Source organism: Procambarus clarkii, chromosome 63 (genome assembly GCF_040958095.1).
Source record: "Procambarus clarkii isolate CNS0578487 chromosome 63, FALCON_Pclarkii_2.0, whole genome shotgun sequence".
NCBI classification, from domain to species: Eukaryota; Metazoa; Arthropoda; class Malacostraca; order Decapoda; family Cambaridae; genus Procambarus; species Procambarus clarkii.
In genome coordinates, this window is record NC_091212.1 from 14,062,901 (window position 1) to 14,081,342 (window position 18,442).

The window sequence follows — 18,442 nt, forward strand, 5'->3', positions numbered from 1 at the left end:
TGTTAGTGGGAGACCGTCTCTTGTGTCGTATTTTGGACACGTGGTGTATGTGTCATATCTTGGACACGTGGCTCATGTATCAAGTCTTGGACACGTTGTGCATGTATCATGCCTTGGACACGTGACGCATAGATATATGTATTTGCAATGTATATAATTATTTGTCTACTAAATCAAATTGTGATTCATTTGAAGGACTTGAAGTAGATGAGGGTAGAAATAGCCTAAGCTGCTCTATCCTTTCATGATGTATTTTATTATCTCAAAAAACTTACTTGAACTTGAACCATATATGTAGTTTCCGTTGTCGGAGCGTAGATGCCTGTGTACATATATACTTTAAGCTTGAATCGGGGTCCTCCCAACGTTGAACTACTGAGCCTGAACCTAGGATGCAACCCCACAGCAGTTGCCTAATTCCCGGCCGGCTACCTATTTAATCGCTGATAGGTGAACAGCAGCAATGCAATAGGTTCATTATGTGAAAAGAAAACGCGGCTAAGTAAATTTCCTTCGCCTGGGACACGAACCCGGGAATCCTTGACTGTGAGTCGAGACCGTAGCTACCTATGTTTCGAGACCTTATTGTGCATTTAATAATTAATACATTAAAAATTTATTTATAAATAAATTAAAGCAATAAAGGAAAGAGGGAAGGGGATTGCAAAGAGTCAAATCACACGCTGAAAAAGAGCATACTGACATGAATAAAAATTAACATAGAGTACGGATGTGCCGACTTTCAATTAACATATACATCGACCTCAAATGTTAACTAGATAAATATATATGTTTATTGACTGGGCGCCAATCCTATTGTCCGAAACGCTATGCGTGCTAGTGGCTGTACAAGAATGTAAGAAATCTTGTATATATATAAATAAATAAAACAAATAAATGAACATCAATATATTTTTTATATGAGGATAAAGCCAAGTCCTGGATCATATACTTGTGCTATGTGGGATTTATATTTTCTGTTAGGTGAATAGAGGCTTTAGGTTCAAGGAACATATTCAAACGTTTCATCCTTCGGCTTCTCCAAGTTGGTCCTATCTACAGTAATGTGTTGTTCATTGCATTAAGTAATTCTAAAATAAAATATTAAGTATCCCCATTTTCATAAACCATTTTCTTTAGAATGGCCACAGAAAACGTTTGATGGTAAACCAATCTAAATATAAACTTTCTAATTTGGTATTATTTCAACTTAGTTTATATTCCTAATTGATTAAGTTTATATGTAAGAATTTCAAGACTTAATGTTGTATCGGTATATAGCATTTATAATATATATGTTATTACTAGTTATTTACAATTGCAAGTTTGTAGGGCAAATTTAGAAGTCACAAACCATATCTTGGCATTAAATATTATCATAATTTATTAGAGTTTAAATATATAACGAAGATATATACAAAAGTACAAAAACAATTAGAATTTATTTTTAAAGTTACTTAAGACAATTTAATAAAAATGCATGAAGAAATTTATAATTTGTTTAAAGTTCACATAAAATTTCATGACCTTCTGCAATAAAAAACTTACGTTTATAGTTCCTTAAGGCTTGATTAAAAATAGTGCTTTGAGGTTTATGAAAAAACCTTTCTAAATTTTTGCCGGATGACACATCCATAATATAAACATCAACAGCTGAGATATCGTATAAGAAGTGTAAAAGTCCCCTTGGGTATTAGTTTAGATTTGCTAGTGAGCAGTTCCCAGTCATCCTGTTGGTGATTCGAAGGTTACTCCCATTATGGTCTGTGGTTACTGAGTGACATCATCTTTCAACTGAGCAATATCCTTTTGTGGGAAAACTAATTGCATACAGCTTTCTGCCTCATAATGACTTGCAAAAACTGCAACTGATCTCAGAATATATATATATATATATATATATATATATATATATATATATATATATATATATATATATATATATATATATATATATTTTTAGATATATACAAGAGTTGTTACATTCTTGTACAGCCACTAGTACGCGTAGCGTTTCGGGCAAGTCCTTAATCCTATGGTCCCTGGAATACGATCCCCTGCCGCGAAGAATCGTTTTTTCATCCAAGTACACATTTTACTGTTGCGTTAAACAGAGGCTACAGTTAAGGAATTGCGCCCAGTAAATCCTCCCCGGCCAGGATACGAACCCATGACATAGCGCTCGCGGAACGCCAGGCGAGTGTCTTACCACTACACCACGGAGACAACCCCAATGTATATGAGGTTTATAAGCCCTACCAAGAGAGATAATGGCAATTCCGAGCATCATAGAAGAACCTCCATCCCTCTTACAAGCTCATGTGCCTCTATAACCCTTTCCACCACCGCGCGCGGGATGGAAATCTTCCAAGAAATGGAATTTTCCAAGTAACTATCCCTATTTTCACTCCCAAGATGAAGAATAAACGAGCAACTCGTGCTTCGGCTTGAGGCAAAGTACAATGCCTTAAGCCAGATCCACTCTGGCCACAGAGAGTGCCTTCTCCTGAACCTTTCCCACTAATGGTTCCTTACGCCAGTCTACTGCTGCCGTCGGAGTGGCTGTGACAGCGAGAACTCCGTGGTGCAGTGGTAAGACACTCGCCTGGCGTTCCGCGAGCGCTGTCATGGGTTCGTATCCTGGCCGGGGAGGATTTACTGGGCGCAATTCCTTAACTGTAGCCTCTGTTTAACGCAACAGTAAAATGTGTACTTGGATGAAAAAACGATTCTTCGCGGCGGGGATCGTATTCCAGGGACCTGCCCGAAACGCTACGTGTACTAGTGGCTCTACAAGAATGTAACAACTCTTGTATATATCTCAAAAAAAAAAAACTCTGCTCCGAGCAGGTGTACATAACTGGCTCTATCATAACACGCATACGCGCACACATGATCTTGTTTCCTGTTTCTGATATACGTAAATGATCTCCCAGAGGGTATAGACTCATTCCTCTCAATGTTTGCTGACGACGCCAAAATTATGAGAAAGATTAAGACAGAGGAGGACAGCTTGAGGCTTCAAGAAGACCTGGACAAGCTGCAGGAATGGTCGAACAAATGGTTGTTAGAGTTTAACCCAAGCATATGTAATGTAATGAAGATAGGGGTAGGAAGCAGGAGACCAGATACAAGGTATCGTTTGGGAGATGAAATACTTCAAGAGTCAGAGAGAGAGAGAAAAAGACCTGGGGGTTGATATCACGCCAGACCTGTCCCCTGAAGCTCATATCAGGAGGATAACATCAGCGGCATATGCCAGGTTGATAACATAAGAACGGCTTTTAGAAACTTGTGTAAGAAATCTTTCAGAACATTATATACCACATATGTCAGACCAATCCTGGAGTATGCGGCTCCAGTATGGAGTTCATATCTAGTCAAGCATAAGACTAGACTGGAAAAGGTTCAAAGGTTTGCCACCAGACTAGTACCCGAGTTGAGAGGCATGAACTACGAGGAGAGACTACGGGAATTAAACCTCACTTCGCTGGAAGACAGAAGAGTTAGGGGGGACATGATCACCACATTCAAGATTCTCAAGGGAATCGACAGGATAGATAAAGACAGGCTGTTTAACACAAGGGGCACACGCACTAGGGGACACAGGTGGAAACTGAGTGCCCAAATGAGCCACAGAGATATTAGAAAGAACTTTTTTAGTGTCAGAGTGGTTGACAAATGGAATGCATTAGGCAGTGATGTGGTGGAGGCTGACTCCATACACAGTTTCAAGTATAGATATGATAGAGCCCAATAGGCTCAGGAACCTGTTGATTGACGGTTGAGAGGCGGGACCAAAGAGCTAAAGCTCAACCCCTGCAAGCACAACTAGGTGAGTTGTGACAATTAGTGATAGACACACACACACACACACACACACACACACAAACACACACACACGTACAGGGGCCTGTGGCTGAGTGGACAATGCTCTGGGCTCGTAATTCTAGGGGTCCGGGTTCGATCCCCGGCGATGGTGGAAACAAATCGGCAGAGTTTCTTTCGCCCCCTGATGCCCCTGTTGCCTAGCAGTATATAGGTACCTGGGAGTTAGACAGCTGTTACGGGCTGCTTCCTGGGTGTGTGTGTGTGTGTACTCACTTAATTGTACTCACCTAATTGTGCTTGCGGGGGTTGAACTCAAGCTCTTTGGTCCCGCCTCTCAACTGTCAAATCAACTGGTGTACAGGTTCCTGAGCCTACTGGGCTCTATCATATCTACACTTAAAGCTGTGTATGGAGTCAGCCTCCACCACATCACTGCCTAATGCATTCCATTTGTCTACTACTCTGACACTGGACACTGTGTGTGTGTGTGTGTGTGTGTGTGTGTGTGTGTGTGTGTGTGTGAGTGTGTGTGTGTGTGTGTGTGTGTGTGTGTGTGTGTGTGTGTGTGTGGTGTGTGTGTGTGTGTGTGTGTGTGTATGTGTGTGTGTCAAAAAAATCAGTTGATTGATTGACAGTTGAGAGGCGGGCCGAAAGAGCAGAGCTCAATCCCGGTGAATACAACTAGGTGAATACCAGCTTGCTCCCATGACACATCCCATGATACATCCCATGACACATCCCATGACCCCATGACACATCCGTGTACCCCTGCCCACCTGCGTGGGCAGGTGACTGCTTAAATATTCACTCTGGGGACTTTCCCAGTGGAAACACCCAGAAAGTAAGGGGGTTAAAGAGTATACGAGATGTTGGGGAGAGGGGAGTGAGGAGGAGGAGGGGGGGGTGGGGATGTTGAGGAGGGGGTGGAAGTGGAGGAGAGAGGAAGAAATCTCCGAGACAGGATTCCACAGGGCTTCCCAACGAGGCATGCACACCACCACCATTCTTGAATTCTATTGCTGTCAGGTATTCTAATATATTTATTCTCGAGTGGTTTAACTGCTCGTTGATGTTCAGGCGAGGAATCCAAATAATTGATGACCGCGAGGTACAATATCACGTCGTATCTGACGCCGCCACGATAAGACGTTTATTGACGTCTTGGCATTTGGGCGAAGAAAGCCGGGTAACATTAATTAACGCAGTCAACACCGGAGCTCACACGATACCTTGACACCGGCGGAGTCACACCTTCCTCCGTAAGATGCACCAGTCTGTGTTAGTGTGTGTGTTGGTGGTGGCAGCACTGACGGCACCGTTCCTCCCAAGGTGCCAGGCCCAGTTGGACATCCTGGCACCATTACTGGGCGACCAAGTTAAAGGGTAAGCAAATTAAATTCTCTCTCCTGGTATTTTGCGGGTGGTTATCTTGAGTTATCTTGAGTTATCTTGAGATGATTTCGGGGCTTTTTAGTGTCCCCGCGGCTCGGTCCTCGACCAGGCCTCCACCCCCAGGAAGCAGCCCGTGACAGCTGACTAACACCCAGGTACCTATTTTACTGCTAGGTAACAGGGGCACAGGGTGAAAGAAACTCTGCCCAATGTTTCTCGCCGGCGCCTGGGATCGAACCCAGGACCACAGGATCACAAGTCTAGCGTGCTGTCCGCTCGGCTCCCTATATAGCTATCTATATAGCTATATAGGGTGATATAGCTATCTGAACTTTGCATGGCGGGGTTAGCAGGGCATCCATCAGGCTGCATGGCTGCATCCGGCTTCAAACTAGCAATCGTATATTTGTTGACCAGATTACACACTAGAAGGTGAATGGACGACGACGTTTCGGTCCGTCCTGGACCATTCTCAAGTCGATTGATTCACAATCGACTTGAGAATGGTCCAGGACGGACCGAAACGTCGTCGTCGTCCCTTCACCTTCTAGTGTGTGGTCTAGTCAACATTCTTCAGCCACGTTATTGTGATTCATCGCCTGCAATCGTATATTTGTTCTATAAATAGTATTTGCTCAAATATGAATAACTGCTATTAATATTTAAGCACCTGTTCTAGGTCCTTTCCTGAGCGAATATTATGCTTAACAATCACGGTATTGTTAACAGGTTGTTCCGACAAGGAGAAGCGGTGCTGTTAGACCACTACTGTAACTACTCCGTGAAACCCAAGTTCAGGAAGTGGGAGCTTTACTTTGACGGTAGTTTTTGGTGCCCGGGCTGGACCAACATCAAGGGTGAAGGTGGGTTACAGTTCTTGCTGTATTACACTACACATGTTGACCAAACCACACACTAGAAAGTGAAGGGACGACGACGTTTTGGTCCGTCCTGGACCATTCTCAAGTCGATTGTACACATCGCCGCATTCGACTTGAGAATGGTCCGGGACGGACCGAAACGTCGTCGTCCCTTCAGCTTCTAGTGTGTGGTCTGGTCAACATATTTCTGCCACGTTATTGTGACTCCTCTGTTGTTAAAGATTCGCTACCTGGAACAAAAAAATCCAAGTAGCACGGGCTATGGTGAGCCCGTACCTTTGTGACTCCTCGTCTGCACTATACACATCGCCAGCTGAACCACCTGGCGCAGTCCAACTGTCCCTCGTCATGCGCCATTGTATCTTCTTTTATCTTTGCTTTTAGCTATAAATAATAAATAAATAAATGTTTATTTAGGTAAGGTACATACATACAAAAGATTTTACAAAATTTGTTGGATTAATAGACAGAGCTAGTACATACAATGCCTAAAGCCACTATTACGCAAAGCGTTTCGGGCTGGTCATTTTCTCATTTCTGGTCATCAGCTCATTTCATTACTCTGCTTCTACAATACTTCCCATATAAATGGCCCACTGCTAAACATCAAATGCTGTCAAAGTTTCATTCTGTTCCTTCAAGAAAATACTTAATGGTATCACCACCTGCTAGCATTTCGTGTAATTATTGACCAGCTTACATTAAAAATCGCACAAAATATTCCTTAAAGTAATATATTTTTACATCAGGAAATCACACATACATAAGTATTTAAAAAAAATCCACAAGGGCCGTGACGAAGATTCGAACCTACGTTCGAATTCAGTGGAATTTTTGGTTGCAATTCTTATACCATGTCGTAGCTCAGTCGATTAAGGCAGCTTCTAGGATGCTCTCGGACGTAGGTTCGAATCCTCGTCACGGCCCTTGTGGATTTGTTCATTTCATACATCACACTATTGTGATTTGTGTGTGTGTATATTACTTTGTTTCATGTAATAAAATATTTGTACTCCCTTACAGCGCTCACCCGCAGTCAAAGCTCTGTAGTGAACAAGGCTACTGAGGACTTCATCAAGAAGGCCCAAGCGAAGGGGCTCATTTCGGATGAGGAAGCCAAGAGCTGGTTTGGAGCTAACTAAATCATCCTTCCGTGTCCTTTACCTCCGAGGTTTCGCACTTCGGCAGTCATTTATGGATTCCTAACTACAGTCGGTGATTACCTGCTGGCAAGATAACAGATAATGGAGCGGTTGATATCTCGACAGCCCGTTTTCTCGAAGTGCCACAAAAAAAAAAAATACAAAATGAGGGGTAACTAAAACAAATGAACACAGGCCACCCCCTTCCCCCTAATCCAACCAATGTGTGTGTAGAAAAAGCGTGGACTTATATGTAAGCCGCTACTTTGTATAGTACCCTTTATTTTGTACGTTGTAGACCAAAATGAGGTGCATAAGTTGGGAGGACAGGTTTATCATTTTTCTGCCCATTCATAAACCAAATGTATTCTATGCAGGGGCCGTCTATAAAAAAAAAACTCATGTAAATTTTGTATAAATAATTTTGATAAATTTATAAGTACATTTTATAAATTAATAAATACTGTTTACAAATTTATAAATACATTTTATAAATTTATAAATATCATTTTACCTTAAACTAATAAATTACTCCATTAAATCATACACAAAACAATACTATTCTATATTAACATAAAGTACATAGGCGTAGGTTAGGGAATTAGTTTCCATTGAAAATTACTTGGGTGAAGCATTTTTTTTTTAAACAGCGTTTTTTCCGTATAAAGTGAGCAGAACACTTAAAGAACCAATCTCGATATAATATGAATAATCTCGATCGATGTGGATATATATTATGCCCTAATACCTATCCATGAGCGTCGGTGGATAAAGCTACAGAGACACATAATAGGCTCAATGACAACACTATCTCTTTTTACCCCCATGTAACGCTGTCAAACTACTGATGACTTCAAACTGACTGGGTTTTTTTAATTAAGTTACCCCTAAAGACGTTTCAGAAATGTTTTATAGAAGACGACAGATTTTCTTGCTTTGTCGAGCGAGCTTTGACGAACATAGTAAATATTAGTCGTATATTTATAATTGAATATTATTTTACTTTGCCTTTCCTGTGATATATATATAATGTTTTATTCTTGTATCTGTGCACTCATGTGACAAGATTGAATCAAATAAATAATTTAAAAACTGGTAATTTTTGTTTTGTCGAGTTTACGAATATTCTACATAATTTAGGATATCCGCCGAGAGTTGTATTCTGCTTTTCAGTGTGAATACACGGAGTATACTTTAGCACTGGACTATGTTCGGGGCTGAAGTGTGCTTTCTGGCTGGTTATTAAGGTATTCTGGTAGCTTAATAACCCTCCAGAGGTTGATGGGGGTATTAAGTCCAAAACTAAACCAACCCATCGCACCGAGTGTATGACACTTGCATGTAATGTGTTCCGGTGTATGACGGATGTAATATGTATATGTGTCCCACAACTCCACAATATACGTGTACACTCCCTTCACTACCGTTGTCCCTCTTTAACCTGTTAAAAACAAACTTCACTACAACCAAACAATGCCCTGAAAAGTCACGCTGAGCAGTACAGCAAGAACTAACCTTATCATGTAACTTACGCACATATACTCTATCAAGCCTAGAACCATAATTGTGTCGAACACGCACGTATTCGAGGATACTACCGTTCAGGACTAGTCGCATCCAGAGGGAACAGCTGTACATTAGGAAAAGGAATAATTGTATCAAGAAACGAAACTCTCGGACTCAAAATCATGATCATTTATCTTGATATTAATAAAGACCTTAATGAGAGTCCTTTTAGCAAGCAAAGTTATCGTGTTCTCAAGAAAGTCGCAGGTTTCAAGAGGAATTCAAGGTAATCCTGAAGTAGTATATATATATATATAAGAGAGAGAGAGAGAGAGAGAGAGAGAGAGAGAGAGAGAGAGAGAGAGAGAGAGAAAGAGAGAGAGAGAGAGAGAGAGAGAGAGAGAGAGAGAGAGAGAGAGAGAGGGGGAGAGGGGGAGAGAGGGGGGGGGGAGAGAGAGAGAGAGAGAGAGAGAGAGAGAGAGAGAGAGAGAGAGAGAGAGAGAGAGAGAGAGAGAGAGAGAGAGAGAGAGAGAGAGAGAGAGAGAGAGAGAGAGAGAGAGAGAGAGAGAGAGAGAGAGGAGAGAGAGAGAGAGAGGGAGAGACACTGACTGACTGACTTAACTTTCGTCCTTGTATTCCGGACGAAAGTATTCTTGCTGGTGAGTCAGTAAGGTGTTGTTGTGGTCTTAATAACCCTCCAGCGGCTGATAGTCGTTAAACTCCAACACCAAACTTGTAGCACATCAAGTCTCTTAACATTTTGTACATCTTGTTCCCGCTTAAAAGTACATCTGATTTATGATATTTAACCAAAGAGGACATTCGCAACTATTTGTTTAGACAATTGAGACCATTACTGTCGAGAGTTGCACAAGTCAAATGAATGGACATTCCGAATGTAAAATTTAGTAGGAAGAAGTTACACTTGATCCATTATAACATTCGTCAGTAACGGATCTGTTGCCTGACGTCCGCTGAGGTCTGATCCCAGCCCGCCCAGTTAAGGCTTCCCAACGTCAAGAAACCGTCGTACTAAAGTGCCCTTATATTAACCTACCAGAAGACCCAAAAACAGAAGACGGGACAGTATGTCAACCCTTTGCGAGCCGCTATCGATTTTCTAGTAACGACGGTTTTTGGCCTTAGATAGCGCATACGTCAAAATGCGACGTTCTATTAGGAGAAGTCCAGAGTCCCTTCCTCATTCCTAAGTTTCACGTTTTCTCCAAAAGCTCTACTCTGATAGTGATCTACAACATTCCACCACACGTCAACGGTACAAAGTTACACACTCACAGGATCCCCCACCCCCAGGACTCCCCCCAAGTCACAGGACCCCCCATTCACAGGATTCCCCATCCCCAGGACCCCACATCCCCAGGACTTCCCCAACTCACAGGACCCCCCACTCACTGGACCCCCATTCACAGGAGCCTCCACTCATGGGACTCCCCACTCACAAGATCCCGCCCATGAAACCAAAGCAACTTCTTTCCTAGTTCGGGGTGAACGGCCACCTCATTCACATGACCAGATTGTTCACAAACTTTCAATTTAGCGGCGCCATCCTTCAAACTGTTCAAATCAAAGGTCTGTGTTTGTTTTATAGAAATTTTAGGACGTTTGTGTGTGTGTGTTTGATGACGATATTAATGGTTACATGTTCCTTACCTTGGCGGCCAGGGGGCCAGATTCACGATAGCACGTACGCAAGCACTTACGAACCTGTACATCTTTTCTCAATCTTTGGCGGCTTTGTTTCCAATTATTAAACAGCTAATGAGCTCCGAAGCACCAGGAGGCTTTTTATAACAATAACAACAGTTGAATGGGAAGTTTTCATGCGTGTAAACTGTTTAATAAATGTAAACAAAGCCGTCAAAGATTGAGGAAAGATGTACACGTTCGTAAGTGCTTGCGTAACTGCTTTCGTGAATCTGGTCCCAGGCCTTGTACAGGAGGATCTAGCTGCCTCTTGTATGAGCAAAGCGTTTTCACCCTTGTACAGGTTCCCGAGCCTACTGGGGCTCTATTATATCTACATTTGAAGCTATATTAGGAGTCAGCCTCCACCACATCACTTCCTAATGCATTCCATTTGTTAACTCTGACACTGAAACAAATTTCTAATGTCACCGTGATTCATTTCCATACTCATTTTCCGCCTGTGTCCCCTCGTGTGAGTCTCGCCCGTCTTTCTCCACCCTATCAATTCCTCTTAGAATTTTGTATGTGATGATCATGGCTTCCCTATCTCTTCTGTCTTCCAGCGACGTGAGGTTCATGCGTGTATACTTGTCGGGTTGATGATATGTCCTTAAGCGACTGTTCACAATTTTTAGACACTCACATATGCTATTCAATACTGTGTGTTGAAGTGGTCTCGGCAGCTTATTTAATAACGTGTGTTGCTGTGGCATTGAAGCTTGAAAGTGGGCAGGATACGTTTTATCCAGTCACCCCTCCATCACTGTCATGTCAACGCCTTGCAAAATCTTGAAATTGATATTTGTAGGTCATCAGTAAATGTTATATATATATTTGGCATTTTATGCGTTTTTCATTTAATGTATCTTTAGAGTCCATCCAGAAGAGGATCACACCATTGAATATAAATATCTAAGATCGTTATTACTTATTCAGAGGCGTTAGTACCGTACTACTTATATATAGGTCCTTTGTTAAATTAAATGTGTTCATAATTGTTGACATTTGTAATCATTAATTCACTTTGTGTATGACCTCAAGCACGGTGTTTGAGCCACACCTCCGCACTGTGTTGCACGCTGTATCTTCCACACTGTGTACATGTAGATATCTGCCATTTATAACACACTTGGCAAATATCAAACTGAAAATAAATTTTGGATTTTTTTTTTCCAAAACAGTAACTTAAGGGTCCTCTGGTAGGTTAGGAAGGCAGGAAATTCTCCTAAAGTTTCAAAACGTCATGAAAACCGTTCATTGAAAGTTTCCTCTCCTAACCTTACCGAGTAAGCCAGAGGACTCAAACAGAAAACGGAACGGTACATCACATTCGTGAGCCGATTTCATTTCAAATTACATCCATTTTTGGCCATAGCGCGCATACGAGCGAAAAGCAACGTTATTTTTTTAAGAGGACGGAGTGAAATGTCTCTGTGGTACAGCGTCACGGTCCAGGCCGTTCTCTGCTAAGTCAGTACTATGATTGTTCAGCACTTCGAACGGACTTGAGAGAATACCAAGAGTTGGGATATGAGGATGGAGAGAGATAACAGATGTCCAACCTAAGGGGGTTAGAAATAGCCTAAGCTACTCTATCCCTTTGAGATATATTTTTTTCTTGTCTCAATAAACATACTTGAACTTGAATATCCAACCACTTGGACAGGCAGGGATCGAACGCCTATCCTACACGAAGCGAGGCCATCTCTCAACCGACCAGTGTAAGTGGATTTAGAAACTTTATTCATAGCAACTTTTTCAAATTGTCACAATAATAGACGGACTAAATAATGAATACAATAGAACAAGGGGACACGGATGGAAGCTGAAGACTCATGAGCCATAGAGATGTTACAAACTTTTCTTATAACGTAAGTGTAGTGGGAAAAGGGAATGACCTCAAGGAGCAGGTTGTAGAAGCAAACTCCATTTAGAATTTTAAGAGTAGATATGATAGGGTATTAGGACAGGAATCAAGGTCATCATTAGACAACCGGGGGGTTAGAAAAGCGGGTCCAGGAGCTAGTGCTCGATCTTGCAGGCACAAGTGAGTACACACACACACACCACACATATACTGTTGGACCTATACTGTTTCTGATATATGTAAATGATCTCCCAGAGGGTATAGAATCGTTCCTCTCATTGTTTGCAAGATTAAATTATGAGGAGAATTAAAACAGAGGAAGATAGTAGGAGGCTACAAGATGACCTAGACAGACTGAGTGAATGGTCCAACAAATGGCTTCTAAAGTTCAATCCGAGTAAATGCAAGGTAATGAAACTAGGCGGTGGAAACAGGAAGCCAGACACAGGATACAGAATAGGAGATGAAGTACTTCATGAAACTGACAGAGAGAAAGATCTAGGAGTTGATATCACACCAAACCTGTCTCCTGAAGCCCACTTAAAAATAAATACAGAGCGGCATATGCGAGGCTGGCTAACATCAGTACAGTCTTCAGGAACCTGTGTAAGGAATCATTCAGAACCTTGTATACCACATATGTTAGACCTATCTTGGAGTATGCAGCCCCAGCATGGAGCCCATACCTTGTCAAGCACAAGACGAAGCTGGAAAAGGTCCAAAGGTATGCCACTAGACTAGTCCCAGAACTAAGAGGCATGAGTTACGAGGAAAGGCTGGGTGAGTGCACCTCACGACACTGGAAGACAGAAGAGTAAGGGGGAGACATGAACACTACCTACAAAATTTTCAGAGGAATTGACAGGGTAGATAAGGATAAACTTTTTAACACGGGTGGTACAAGAGGACACAGGTGGAAACTGAGTACCCAAATGAGCCACAAGGACGTTAGAAAGAACTTTTTCAGTGTCAGAGTAGTTAACAGATGGAATGCATTAGGCAGAGATGTGGTGGAGGCTGACTCCATACACAGTTTCAAGTGTAGATATGATAGAGCCCAGTAGGCTCAGGAACCTGTACACCGCTTGATTGACAGTTGAGAGGCGGGACCATAGAGCCAGAGCTCAACTCCCGCAAGCACAACTAGGTGAGTACACACACCATCATCACTCATCTTCATTAGAGCATCTTTAAATTATTAACCTTTCTAAATTATAATTCTTTACATTTGGTTTTAACCATGAAATACAACTGCTAATAATAATAATAATATTGATATTTCATTAAAATATAACACTTTTTTATAACTAGCACAGGTAAGTGAAAGTCAAGTGCCTTGACCTTGTTCATATGTGGTGTTTACACTCTGACAGGAAGTTACACTCTCACAGGTGTAGCCACAGGATGAGAGCCACACCCACGGTGTTCTGTAACTACACTTAGGTAACTACACACACATCTAGACATCAGTTACAAGTAAACAATAACTTCCTGTGAGAGTGTAAACACGAGAGAGTCAGACAAGGTCAAGTGTCTCAGCACTCAAGTGCTTCACATACCTGTGTTAGTTACTGGAGCCGGTGGCTGAGCGGACAGAACACTGGACGCGTGATCCTGTGGTCCCGAGCGCCGGCGAGAAACAATGGGCAGAGTTTCTTTCACCCTCATGCTCCTGTTACCTATCAGTAAATAGGTACCGGGGAGTTAGTCAGCTGTCACGGGCTGCTTCCTGGGGGTGGAGACCTGGTCGTGGACCGGGCCGCGGGGACACTAACCTCCGAAATCATCTCAAGATAACCTCAAGATAGTTATGTGAAGCGCCGCCTACTGAGAGTGGGTGGTGTGTCGTAGGTCCCGGATGGTGTGGGTGGTGTGTCGCAGGTTCTGGATGGTGTGGGTGGTGTGTCGCAGGTTCTGGATGGTGTGGGTGGTGTGTCGCAGGTTCTGGATGGTGTGGGTGGTGTGTCGCAGGTTCTGGATAGTGTAGGTGGTGTGTCGCAGGTTCTGGATGGTGTGGGTGTAGTGTCGCAGGTTTTGGATGGTGTGAGTGTAGTGTCGTAGCTCCTGGATGGTGTGGGTGTAGTGTGGGTGGTATTTAAGTAATTCCAGTATATATTAGGTGTATATATCAGTGCGCTTCAGTACGACGAATTATATTTATTGAATATGCATTTTCGTTTTTTTTACAGGAAGGAATGGCAGTGTTGGGTATGCACAACGTGTCCGGACCAACGCTTGGCATACATGCATTGGTGTTTTTGTTCTGACGTTGCTATTTTTATTTATTTTTAATTTTTTAGTTGTTCATTCTGTCGTTAATATTAATTTTGATTCCAATCCTCTTTGATACAAGATTAATAGAACAGGAATCAAAATCCACTTAAATGAGAGACTAAAGAAATCCAATACATCCTTTAGGAAACTGAAGAGATTCGGTAACCTTGGCACGAATATAGAGCTTCACTTACTGAAGGATCAAGTTCAGTCACATCTTGAATACCTTTCAGCTCCACTACGCACCTTAAGAGAATACCAATACGCAAAAAAAGACGTAAGCAGTGCGTAACAGAACCCAGACTTACACAAATACCGTCCAACGCATGACATGGCAAGCCAGGAATGCCAATGAAGCCCAGAACATACAACCACTAAACATGAGGCTACAGCACCAAGCCACTGCACGCTGTGGGAACACGATCGGGACATTAGTAGCCTCAATGCTAGAAAACCTCCTCTAAAGATGAGATGCTGCCCAACTCTCACGGCTAGTGGCCCAAGAGCTGGAGTATTCTCGAGGGGAAAACCAAACCTTTTACAAGACATAATTATAAGATATATTGTGGATCCAAAAATCACCACGAGAGAACCAACAGAATAGTAAAATATTTGCACGGGACTCTGAGTGAGTTATTTACATACTGGCAACACAACACCCATCTCTATATATATATACAGACAGCCAGACAGACCGGCTGCTATCATACAACATCGTATCATCAAGCCAAACAGCCCGCCTGCTATCATAACATCGTGCCATCAAAACAGACAGCCCGCCTATCATAAATAACAAATTTCACATGCCTTCCATTTTTCCTGCTTTATCTGTGCGTCCGCATAAACTTTACTTAAAAAAAAACACAACACTCCTCCCCAAATACCCCAGAGTCACGCCCCCAGCCCCCCAGGGGAAGTAATTCATGGTCAGGGGCACCTGGTGGGTTTTTCCGAGCCCCGGGCTGCGGCTGACAGCCTACTGACGCCACCACTTCCAAGAATGAATTTAATTTGGGAACCTTTGGAGGAGTGGCGTTTTCCAAGGGTGATAGTTTATTTAACAACAACTACAACAATACTATTACTGGTACTACTGCTACAATTACTACTACTAATAATATATGGATATAATATTTAATCATTATTATTGATAATATTTGAAATCATGATGATTGAAGTCGTGAGGATATGGTGATGAGTGTGGTGTTGAGGGGTGTGGTAATGAGTGTGATGGTGAGGATTGTGGTGGTAGTAACTTTAGTGGAAAGGTTGTCGTGAGTGTGGTGATGAGTTGGCAGCCTTCTGGCTTTTATATTATATTATTAGTTTAATCTTCTGCTTGGTTTCAGAATGCGTCACACTTCTATGAGTAAGGTTCATCAGGACTCTCTCTCTTCCGCTTTGTGTATGTGGAATTAAAATCATTCCAGCTCTGCCTTTGACAATGTTAACTAGAGTTAACGAAACGCATCTCTTAGCCACAAGTGGGCAGACCTCCCATTTGAGGACTTCCAGAAAGCCTTCAATGCAGTGTCCCACGTGAGGTTAGCGTACAAGATGAAGCAGGGAGGAATAATAAGTAAGGTGGGGCCTCGTAGCCTGGTGGATAGCGCGCAGGACTCGTAATTCTGTGGCGCGGGTTCGATTCCCGCACGAGGCAGAAACAAATGGGCAAAGTTTCTTTCACCCTGAATGCCCCTGTTACTTAGCAGTAAATAGGTACCTGGGTGTTAGTCAGCTGTCACGGGCTGCTTCCTGGGGGTGGAGGCCTGGTCGAGGACCGGGCCGCGGGGACACTAAAGCCCCGAAATCATCTCAAGATAACCTCAAGAAGGTGCTCCTAAGGATAAGAGAATACATAAAGTCATAATAACTTAGCTGAAACGAATATTCTAAGGCGACGCAACCAAACCTAACTTAACACAACTTATATTTTCTTTAATTTCACATTAGTAAGAATGTGAATTAGTAATTTCAATTAGTAATTTCAGTCCTTCTTGGACCTTTTCCAAGAGAGTACATTAGCTACAGTCAACAGATTTTCACTTCGAGCAGAGAGAGACTTCAGAGTGACATGATTTTACAAATGAAAGTTAGCTTAATAGAGTATTTTGTATTTTATTAGTGAAATAACTCACAGACGGGATTGACTCCTCTTTCTCTTCGCGTTTGCTGACAATACACAAATTATATTGAGATTAATTTCCGTGAAAGACTGCTAGAAACTAGTGGCTACTAGAATTTAACTGATGTAAGTGCAAAGCAATATGAAGTTTGGTTCTCTTACCACCAAAAATCATTAGCTGAAAATGAAAGCTTAGTCCAAGTTATTGCATACCTCACGACGGAACAATTGTGCAACATGTACCACCAGGGAGGGAGCACTTAGGGAGCCGGTCGGCCGAGCGGACAGCACGCTGGACTTGTGATCCTGTGGTCCCGGGTTCGGTCCCAGGCGCCGGCGAGAAACAATGGGCAGAGTTTCTTTCACCCTATGCCCCCTGTTACCTAGCAGTAAAATAGGTACCTGGGTGTTAGTCAGCTGTCACGGGCTGCTTCCTGGGGGGTAGAGGCCTGGTCGAGGACCGGGCCGCGGGGACACTAAAGCCCCGAAATCATCTCAAGATAACCTCTAGATAACCAGCGCGGAGTCCAAATCTTGTTTACAACCAAACAAAACTGAAGAAAATCCTAAGGAACCCAATCAGATTAGTCCCAGAATTGAGAGGCGTGAATTACGAGGCACTCTTGAGGTTATCTTGAGGTTATCTTGAGATGATTTCGGGGCTTTTAGTGTCCCCGCGGCCCGGTCCTCGACCAGGCCTCCACCCCCAGGAAGCAGCCCGTGACAGCTGACTAACACCCAGGTACCTATTTACTGCTAGGTAACAGGGGCATTTAGGGTGAAAGAAACTTTGCCCATTTGTTTCTGCCTCGTGCGGGAATCGAACCCACGTCACAGAATTACGAGTCCTGCGCGCTATCCACCAGGCTACGAGGCCCCTTGTGCACTGTGTGCATGAAGAACACACACTAGTCCTACGGTAACTACAGGTAACAAGCACGTGCCTGAAGGATTGACTAGGACCACAGCACCCACCAGACCAGAGGTCACCTCAGGGCAGCACCAAGTGAGCACCCTCCTGGCACCGGCACTGCCTCGTGGGCGCTGACGAGGACCTCAGTAAACACTCCACTAGGAGGTACATTGTGAAGTTGGCCCTCACAGGAAGTCAATACTCAATGGTCCACAGCTGTGAGGCATCCTGGTGGGCGCCCCCAGCATCAGTACCCAGTGACTGGTGGGAGCCCCCAGCATCAGTACCCAGTGACTGGTGGGAGCCCCCAGCATCAGTACCCAGTGACTGGTGGGCGCCCCCAGCATCAGTACCCAGTGACTGGTGGGCGCCCCCAGCATCAGTACCCAGTGACTGGTGGGAGCCCCCAGCATCAGTACCCAGTGACTGGTGGGAGCCCCCAGCATCAGTACCCAGTGACTGGTGGGCGCCCCCAGCATCAGTACCCAGTGACTGGTGGGAGCCCCCAGCATCAGTACCCAGTGACTGGTGGGCGCCCCCAGCATCAGTACCCCAGGGGTGTACAACATGTACTACATGGACCAACATGTTTCAAAGGTGACCGGGGCAATATATTGGATGTTTGATCGAGTTCCTGAAGATGGCGGAGTGTGTAGCATGGTGCTAGAGAGCCGTCGAGAGCGCTAAAACTGGGCTTGGTGTGTAATGCCTTGCCAATGTCCTGTCTTCTATTGTCGCTGTACCTGTCAGTTACTTGCGTGTCAGGGTATCTGTAGTAATGATCTGGTTGTGTGAGGAAATGTA

The 18,442-nt window shown here is 43.3% G+C and overlaps 2 protein-coding genes across 2 annotated transcripts; one reads left to right on the forward strand and one right to left on the reverse strand.

Moving 5' to 3' along the window:
• Positions 1-5,035: 5,035 nt before the first annotated feature.
• Positions 5,036-8,345, forward strand: LOC123769509 (anti-lipopolysaccharide factor). The gene is made up of 3 exons (XM_045760675.2): positions 5,036-5,214; positions 5,953-6,086; positions 7,128-8,345. Exons 1-3 carry the CDS (start codon positions 5,096-5,098, stop codon positions 7,244-7,246), a joined length of 372 nt encoding a protein of 123 aa, XP_045616631.2. The 5' UTR covers positions 5,036-5,095; the 3' UTR covers positions 7,247-8,345.
• A 9,488-nt stretch (positions 8,346-17,833) lies between these two features.
• Positions 17,834-18,226, reverse strand: LOC138354497 (keratin, type I cytoskeletal 9-like). The gene has a single exon (XM_069308855.1). The coding sequence runs from the start codon at positions 18,224-18,226 to the stop codon at positions 17,834-17,836; it is 393 nt and encodes a 130-aa protein (XP_069164956.1).
• Positions 18,227-18,442: the final 216 nt, after the last annotated feature.

Coding starts and splice junctions, on each gene's coding strand:
- LOC123769509 (XM_045760675.2), top strand. CDS start 5,096: ATGCACCAGTCTGTGTTAGTGTGTGTGTTGGTGGTGGCAGCACTGACG. Junction 5,215..5,952: donor CTGGGCGACCAAGTTAAAGG/GTAAGCAAATTA, acceptor TATTGTTAACAG/GTTGTTCCGACAAGGAGAAG. Junction 6,087..7,127: donor GACCAACATCAAGGGTGAAG/GTGGGTTACAGT, acceptor ACTCCCTTACAG/CGCTCACCCGCAGTCAAAGC.
- LOC138354497 (XM_069308855.1), bottom strand. CDS start 18,226: ATGTTGGTCCATGTAGTACATGTTGTACACCCCTGGGGTACTGATGCT.